General features: G+C 45.2%; 1 protein-coding gene and 1 pseudogene across 1 annotated transcript in view; one reads left to right on the plus strand and one right to left on the minus strand.

Moving 5' to 3' along the window:
- Window positions 1-432: 432 nt before the first annotated feature.
- LOC108523229 (ensconsin) overlaps window positions 433-8,704 on the plus strand; it is a 28,420-nt gene continuing 20,148 nt past the window's right edge. Inside the window, exons 1-5 of the mRNA XM_017863746.1 lie at window positions 433-2,190; window positions 2,499-2,782; window positions 5,811-6,063; window positions 7,673-7,844; window positions 8,061-8,162. Coding sequence (XP_017719235.1) covers window positions 5,894-6,063; window positions 7,673-7,844; window positions 8,061-8,162 — 444 coding nt within the window. The 5' untranslated portion in view covers window positions 433-2,190; window positions 2,499-2,782; window positions 5,811-5,893. The remainder of the gene's footprint in view (window positions 2,191-2,498; window positions 2,783-5,810; window positions 6,064-7,672; window positions 7,845-8,060; window positions 8,163-8,704) is intronic.
- On the minus strand, window positions 4,018-5,224 carry LOC108523230 (60S acidic ribosomal protein P1-like; annotated as a pseudogene).

The following is an 8,704-nucleotide window of genomic DNA, read 5'->3' on the forward strand; positions in this document are numbered from 1 at the left end:
AGAAAAGAAAAAAAACTCCCTGGTTGGGAGGGTGTTAAGTATTGAGTGTTTTTCCAAACCATTCCTCCTCTGCTCACCTACCCCTAGGTGATTAAAGGAGATCACTTTTAAAAAAGAAAGAAACAGCCGGGCGCGGTGGCTCAAGCCTGTAATCCCAGCACTTTGGGAGGCCGAGGCGGGCGGATCACGAGGTCAGGAGATCGAGACCATCCTGGCTAACACGGTGAAACCCCGTCTCTACTAAAAAAATACAAAAAACTAGCCGGGCGAGGTGGCGGGCGCCTGTAGTCCCAGCTACTCGGGAGGCTGAGGCAGGAGAATGGCGTAAACCTGGGAGGCGGAGCCTGCAGTGAGCTGAGATCTGGCCACTGCACTCCAGCCTGGGTGGCAGAGCGAGACTCCTTCTCAAAAAAAAAAATAAAAAATAAAAAAATAAAAAAGAAAGAAACAATTGGTTCAAAGGCACTGTAATCCTAGGATTATATACCTTTATATAGGTTCATTCCCTGATCTCTGTATTATCAAGGCACAGATAATAATCCCCAACCCCCCCCATCAAAAATTGTCCCTCTTGAGTCTTTTTCCCATTTAGATCACCCATTGATCTGATTTCAGCCAAATCAAAATATTTTGAGAAAAAGAAAAAGAAGGACTACTTGAGGTGCTTAACCCCAGTCTCCCCTGGGAAAAGCCCTGGTCCTGCCACCCTGTACACCAGCCAGGAGCACCCCATATGGTGGCTGCAACTTTTGATACCCAAAGCCCACAGCAGCTCTGTGAGGCCCCATCTCCTACTTTTGGGAACTAAAATGGGAGAAATGGTGATTGAGCAGCTGGAAATGATGGAGAGCTGGCACACACTTGTGAAGCTCTTCTCTGCCTCTTTCTTCATTTTTTCTGTTTAGAAATCCCAGGGAGACAATGAGCATTATGTGACACTTAGATGTTTTTGCTTCTCTGATAACCCAGTCTGTCAACTAGGGTGCTATTAAGGAAAATGGAGGGAAACAATTAAAAGGGACACTGAGGGGAATAAAAGGGAAAGGAAGGAAGAGAGGAACTGATTCTTGAGCCAGGCAGAAAAGGAGAGAAGAAAAGGTACACTACTAGTTCATGTCACCTGTGGCTAGATAATACTCTGCCCCTTCCCATGCATGCTTGCAGTCTGCCCTCCTGACAGGTGTTCACATAGGTGCCTCCAGCACGTGCCCCTCCTACCATTGTCAGGTTTCAGATACTTGGAAAGGGTCTGTTTTACTCTGTACAATTTTTGTTTGTTTTGGTCTTGATTGACTTTAGAGTAGTAGAACACTTCTCTTAGCTTCCCTTTGCCCATTTTGACTGAGGGAAGTGTCATCTCTCTAGCTGAATTCCTAGTTGGCAGTCAGGGAGGCGTGATGTGTTGGCCTACCTTCAGATTTCAGTTTATTCCTGGTAAGGAAGAGCAAAAATAAATAAATAGCTGAAATTCCTCACTGTAAACCTGACTTTTCTTCAAAGTCACCTATTGTATCAGTTATCTATTGCTGCAAGAGGACACTAGGTGAGGAAGGACTTGATTCCATTATAAAACATCAATATAAAAGAAAAATGAGTTTATATCTAATATAGCAGGCATATAATTTTTTTTAAAGACTGAGATACAGTATGTTTGGGGGGGAAATGCTAAGAATTAAAAGAAAAGATGTGTTTTAATTCAAAGTTTTTTAAAAATGGAAGTAACATTTGACATTTGTGTGGGATAAACCAGATTGGGAAGTTTTGCTTCAGGTAATTCATTTTAGACACAAAGTATAGGTTCTTTCTAAAAGTATGTATATACATATGCTTTTTGACAAACTTGACTCCAGATCACACATCCGGAACCACCTTATTAGTGTCACATTGTGTTAATTCAGTTACACTGTTTAGTGTTAAGCTAACAAGGCCCTTTTGTTGAGATGGAATGTGTATATGTGACATAGCTGAGAAAATTCCTTAAAAGGCATTCAATGGTTTCTAGCTCCACTGTTGAGTATTGTGAATGTGGTTGCCTCGCTCATGGAAAAATCTAACTATTGAGTTTCTCTGAACTTAGGGCTATAAAAAAGAAAGAGAGAGAGAAAATGTACCCTTCCTCACATCTGGCACCCGAAGGGCTATATCTCCATCTAATCCCAAAGCAAGACCGCCAGCTCCCTCCCGACTTTGGTAAGTGAAATATAAGTGGCTGGCTGGGTTGTTCCATGTTAGAGAATTAGTAGCTCACTCTTCTGAAAGTGAACTGTTCTTCTCATGCTGTTTGGCTTTGACTTAGGGAATAACATTCTTCCCGAAAGGAAAGGAAAAAGAGAAATTGGAATGGTTCCCGAAAGCAACTCTATTTCTGCATCTACCACATAAAAAACAAATACACTGAGCTAAATATCTGCATTATCTTCCATAGACTCGTGTTCTAGGTTCTGGCAAGCCTGTTCTCATGTGTCCCCTTCTGTCTGCCTTGTTTGTTTGTGGCCCAGGCTTCCATCCAAGTCTCTTCCTCATTTGCCTGGCACACCCAGACCGACATCCTCCTTGCCACACGGCTCAGTCAAAGCTGCTCCTGCTCAGGTCCGGCCCCCATCCCCCGGCAACATCCGCCCTGTCAAGAGGGAAGTCAGAGTGGAGCCTGAGAAAAAAGACCCTGAGAAGGAACCTCAGAAAGTTGCCAATGAGCCCTCACTAAAGGGAAGAGCACCTTTAGTGAAGGTAGAAGAAGCCACAGTTGAAGAGGGGAAACCTGCTGAACCAGAAGCTGGCCCTGGTAAGAGCGAATTCACCTGTGGTGTGGGTGCTCTCTCTTTTTCTCCTGCACTGCTTTGATGAAGCTTTTTTTGTTTTCCTTTTCTTCTCTTATTGGAGACTTGGAAATTTTACTCTAAGGTTAAGTTTAACACCTTTCCTTAAGTATAATATTTTAACTTAGCGTTGCTTAAAAATAGTTAAAAAAAAAAAAAAAAAAAAAAAGAAAAAAAAAAAAAAAACCTGGAAACGGTATTCCTGTGCATCCTGGAGTTAAGGAACCCTGGCGTAGCCTGTGTGCTTGATAGAAGTCAGAATTTTTTCCAGACACTGGTTTTTTACCTCTGCCAGGGTAACCAGATACTATTTAGAAATGTAAAATCACCTGGAGCTAGAAGTTCAATATTTCTAGTTGAAAATTGTCTCATTCCAAAGTTTTCTACTTAAGATTGATTTGAAGATACAGGGTGGGGCAAGAAAGAGGAGATGATTCAAGACAGGTGAAAATGGTAGAGAAAGGAGGAGTCCAGTGTTTGCTTCCATGGAAAAGGAAAGGAGGGCCATAGAGCATCATAATAGCCATGAAAATAATCTGTGGAAGCAGAAATAGAAATGTAAATCTCAAATCATACATCCAAAAGCCTATTATTAGAACCACAACACGTGGATTCAGGTGTAGCTTCTCAGTGCTTTTATTGGCTGAGTTCATTCCATAAAATGTGTTCAGAGCACCTGCATCAAAATTACCTGTTTTATTCATTACCTATTGCTGCATAATGAATTAGCAGCATAAAACAACAACAAACATTTCTCATATCACATGGATTCTTGGGTCAGGAATTTGGCAGCAGTGCAGCTGGGTGGTTCCTGCTCAGGACCACTCATAAGATTGCAGTCAAGCTGTCCACTAGAGCTGCAGTCATCTCAAGACTCAACCAGAGCTGGAAGGTGGCTTACACACAAGGCTGGAGGCAGGTGGCCTCAGCTTCTCCACACATGGATCACTCCATGTTATTGCTGAATGTCCTTATCTGTCTCCTTGCTCTGCTGGCTTCTGCCAGAGTGAGTGACCTGGAAGAGAGAATGAGGAGGAATCTACAATGTCTTTTATGACCCAGTCTCAGAAGCTGCACACCAATGTTTCTGTCACATTCTGTTAAGTAGAAGCAAGTCACTAGGTGGAACTCACACTCAAAGAGAAACATAGTCTCCACCTTTTGAAGAGAGAGTTTTCGAAGAATTTTTTTTAAGAGTTCAGCTTTTTATTGAACTTGTTACAAAAGAGGTTTAGTCAAAAAGACCAAAGCCCATATCCTCCTCGGGCTCCTCAGACTCTCTTTTCTTTGCTTCTGTTTCTTCTCCTCAGCTGGAACAACATTGGTGGAGGGGGCAGGACCTCCTGCTGGTGCAGGTCCACGAGCTCCTCCATTGCAGATGAGACTCCGCATGTCAACATTGGCCAGGGCTTTTGAAAACAAGCCAGTTCAAAAAGGTTCAACATTTACACCAGCTACTTTAATGAGGGCATTGATCTTATCCTCCTTGACAGTCACCTCACCCTCATGCAGAATGAAGGTCAAGCCTCATGTAGAATGCAGGCGAGCTCAGAAACAGAGGCCATGGCACAAGCAAGTGTGGGGCTGGCACTGCCCGGCAAGGTACTAGTTGCCAGATGAAGTGAGGATCCCACTTCAACATGGCCCTAGATTCCTCAGAGGGACTGAGTGCAGCTTGGCAGCAGCTGAGGAAAACTGGAAATATTTTTGAACCACCACATCTATAATGTTTTGACATACAGACCCTTGACTTTACCTCAGACTTACTAAATCAGAATATGTAGTGGTGGATATGAGGACTTGAAAGATACTAAGCTTGTCGGTTGACTCCTAAACATGGTTGCCAGATAGAACACCGGGTGGCCAGTTAAATCTGGCAATGCTATTCCTGTGAATTCTGGAGTTTAAGGACCCCTGGCGTAGCCTGTGTGCTTGATAAAGTCAGATTTTTTTCCAGAAGGCCCACTGGTTCTCACCTCTGCCAGGCTAACCAGATGCTATTTAGAAATTTAAAACCACCTGGAGCTGGGAATTCAGTATTTCTAGTTGAGAATGGTCTTCATTCAAAAGTGTTCTACTTAAGACTGAATTTGAAGATAGAGGGTGGGGCAAAGAAAGATGATTCAAAACAGGTGAAAATGTTAGAAAAAGGAGGAGTCCAGTGTTTGTTTCCATGGAAAAAGGAAGGAAAGAAAGGCTATAGAGCATCATGATGGCCGAGAAAAGTCTGTGGGAGCAGACGTAGAAATGTGACTCTCGAAAGGAGGGGCTGGAGCAGCCAGGGGCCAGAGCTTGCACTTGCTGGTGCCTTGCTCACTGTGTTGCCGAATTGTGAGTGCCTGTGTGGGGCTTCTGGGGCACCAGCTCTCTAGGTCATCTTCATAAATCTGAGTAAGACCAGAGAACTTCTGCTCCCATCTTGCATCTTGGCAGCCTGGGACATATAAGCAGAATGAGCACCAGCTCCCAAAGAGGCCCTGAGCTCCTCCCATCTCAGACCTAGAGACAGCTCTGGAGAGACAAAAGGGTCCTCTTCATAGGGTGTCATCTTCCCAGTCTGAATCTGGACTCATGGCATGGATGCTGAGGATGCTGCTCTAGTAATGAATGGTTACCAAAGAGTAGGAATTTTCAAATGCAATAAAAGACAAATGGATGATCTCATCTTCTTTTTGCTCAGTGTGTAACTCCCCACAGACTAACATGAGGCTCTGTACACATTCAATATATGTTAACTGATTTAACTGGTATAAAAATAAGACTTGGTGACAGAGTATTAGCTTTGTTGGATGTCTCACTTACACATACTGATTTTTTTATCTGTTGCTTGGTTACAGATAGAACACAGTGAAACCGTGAGAACACACAGTAATAAACATTCCCTTTTCTTTTATAATGGTAAATTCTAGGCCTTGGATGTGGGGAATGCTAGTTTTGGTTTTGTTCTTTGGATTTTGTTTCCAATTGGTTTTCTCCTTGTACCTGTTTGTGCAGCTGCTCCAGCCACGGCCCCAGTTCCAGTCACGGCCCCAACTCCAGCCTCGGCCCCAGCTCCAGCCCCGGTCCCCACCCCAGCCATGGTCTCAGCCCCATCATCCACTGTGATTGCCAGTGCTTCTCCTAAGACTTCTGCAGGCACCACCAACCCAGAGGAGGCCACAAGGCTGCTAGCTGAGAAGAGGCGGCTGGCCCGAGAGCAGAGAGAAAAGGAAGAAAGGGAGAGGAGGGAGCAAGAAGAACTTGAAAGGTAAAAGGGGGACATTGCTCCACACCATGGTGTCAGTGATGTCAGTGATACTTGGATTAACTCAACACCCCTCTGAGAGGGAGGAGGTGATAATACTGATGAAAGTGAATGGATTAGTTCTTTCAGGATTACTGTTACCTAATTTTCCTGTGACTACTAAGCGGTTTGTTTTTTAAATCACATTTTTCTTCTTCCTTCTTCTTTCTTCTTCTTCTCCTTTCTTCTTCTTCTTCTTCTTCTTCTTCTTCTTCTTCTTCTTCTTCTTCTTCTTCTTCTCTCCTCCTCCTCCTTCTCCTTCTTCTTCTTCTTCTTCTTCTTCTTCTTCTTCTTCTTCTTCTTCTTCTTCCTCTTTTCTTCCTTTCTTCTTCCTCTTTTCTTCTTCTTTTCTTCTTCCTCTTTTCTTCTTCCTCTTTTCTTCTTTTCTTCTTCCTCTTTTCTTCTTCCTCTTTCTTCTTCTTTCTTCTTCTTCTCCTTTCTTCTTTTCTTTTCTTTTTTTTTTTAATAGAAATGGTGTGTCACTATATTGCCCAGGCTGGTCTCAAACTCTTGGGCTCAAGGGATCCTCCCACCCGAACCTCCCAAAGTGCTGAGATTACAGGCATGAGCCACCATTCCCAGCCACGTTTTCTTATTTTAATGACAGTGCAACAACATTGATGGAGAAAGGTTTAAAGAAAAAAAAATCCATAATCATATCAATTTTCAGTAATTGTGTACATTTTGGATGGTCCTTTCTAGTCTCTCAACAGTATGGGAGTGTGTGTATACATGTGTGTGTGTATATATATATATATATATATACACACACACACACACATATTTACATAATTATAACCACAGCAGAGGTACAATTGTACAGTCTGCTTTTTGACTTAACACATCTCCAATCTCCAGGTTTCCGCTTTGTCTTTGTAATTATCACATTAAGGCTGCATAATAAGGGTTCATGTTTTCTCCTTTCCAGATAAATCTCCTCTCAGAGAGTAGCCAGGTGGGATCTTGACATGCCCCATGATTGCCTGCCAGGCAGTATCCCAGAGACAGTTTGTTCAATTGGTCATCTTCTGGGCCTAATAAAACTAATGTCAATATAATTGTTCTTCAAACGAACACAACTGTACCCTCGGGAAGGATCTCATGCCCCCGCTGGGCCGCCATCTTGGCCATGCCCTGCCTTTGGCTCCAACAGGGAGCTTACATGGCTGTCTTCCTCCTGTCCAGTGACAGAACACTATGACCCTTATTTATTTACAAAGATTTCCTTTGACGGGGGTGCTTCAAATTCATTACTAAGAAGTCACATTATTTGAATTAAACAAATCAGAGCCTTTAAAAATAGTTAAATTCCTTCCAAAAAGCCAGCTCTCCCCAAGATACTGGTGGTTACATGTTGCTTCTGTTTAGCACGGACTGCAATGCAGCTGGCAAGGGGGGAGGAAGACTAAGGGTGGCTTCGCGTTTTGTCCCTTAACAGTGCTGAAGGCATCCAGTGGGGATTTTTCTACTGGACATCTGAAGGAACCGCCCTACAGAATCACCAAGGCAGGCCTTGCTTCAAAGATTTCTCCTCAGGTGTCTTTGGTTTTGTTTTTGTTTTGTCTTTTTCCAGACAAAAGAGAGAGGAATTGGCTCAACGGGTGGCTGAAGAGAGGACTCGCCGTGAGGAGGAGTCGCGCCGGCTGGAAGCCGAGCAGGCCCGGGAGAAGGAGGAGCTGCTGCTGCGGCAGACGGAGGAGCGGGCGCTGCGCGAGCGGGAGGAGGCGGAGCGCGCCCAGAGGCAGGTGCGGCTGCACCCCGCCCCCGCCCCCTCCCCCTCCCCGTCCTGATCCCGCAGGGAGACGCCCCAGCCGGGCAGAGGAGGGTGCCGACTGGACTGTCAGTGCTCCCGCTTCCGCACTTCCTCCATCCGCCACCTCGCCCCCACCTCCGGGCGCCCCCTGGGAGATCTGGGCAGCACGCCTCTTTGTCAGAGGCAGACGCCGACCTTCTGTTTTCAGAAAGAAGAAGAAGCTCGCGTTCGTGAAGAAGCAGAGAGAGCCCGGCAAGAACGAGAGAAGCATTTCCAGAGAGAAGAGCTGGAGCGCCTGGAGAGAAAGAAGGTAGCTGCGTCTTAGCACAGAGGCTCGGGACGCGAACTTGCACCCTCTAAGACCCAGAGACTAGCCCTGGCCATCGGAAAACGCGCCTTCGACCCTCGCCACATAAACTAGTAGCCCCCTCAGTGATAACAGCCTCCTGCAAAGAGATCTCTCTCAGTGTTTTAGCCCTCACCAAAAAGCAGTTAATTCCACTTCATGTAGCTTAAGGCAGTCCAACTTTCTTGGATAACTCCAATTAAGACAAAGCAGCACGGCCGGGCGGGTGGCTCACGCCTGTAATCCCAGCACTTTGGGAGGCCACGGCAGGAGGATCACTGAAGTCAGGAGTTCGAGACCAGCCTGGCCAACATGGTGAAACCCTGTCTTTACTAAAAATACAAAAATTAGCTAGGCGCGGTGGTGGGCACCTGTGGTCCCAGCTACTTGGGAGGCTGAGGAAGCAGAGTCGCTTGCGCCCAGGAGGCGGAGGCTGCAGTGAACTGAGAGCTTGCCATACAGCACTCCAGCCTGGGCGACGGGGCAAGACTCCATCTAAAAAAAAA

The sequence above is a fragment of the Rhinopithecus bieti genome, unplaced genomic scaffold (genome assembly GCF_001698545.2).
Source record: "Rhinopithecus bieti isolate Rb0 unplaced genomic scaffold, ASM169854v2 scaffold_73705, whole genome shotgun sequence".
Taxonomy (NCBI): Eukaryota; Metazoa; Chordata; class Mammalia; order Primates; family Cercopithecidae; genus Rhinopithecus; species Rhinopithecus bieti.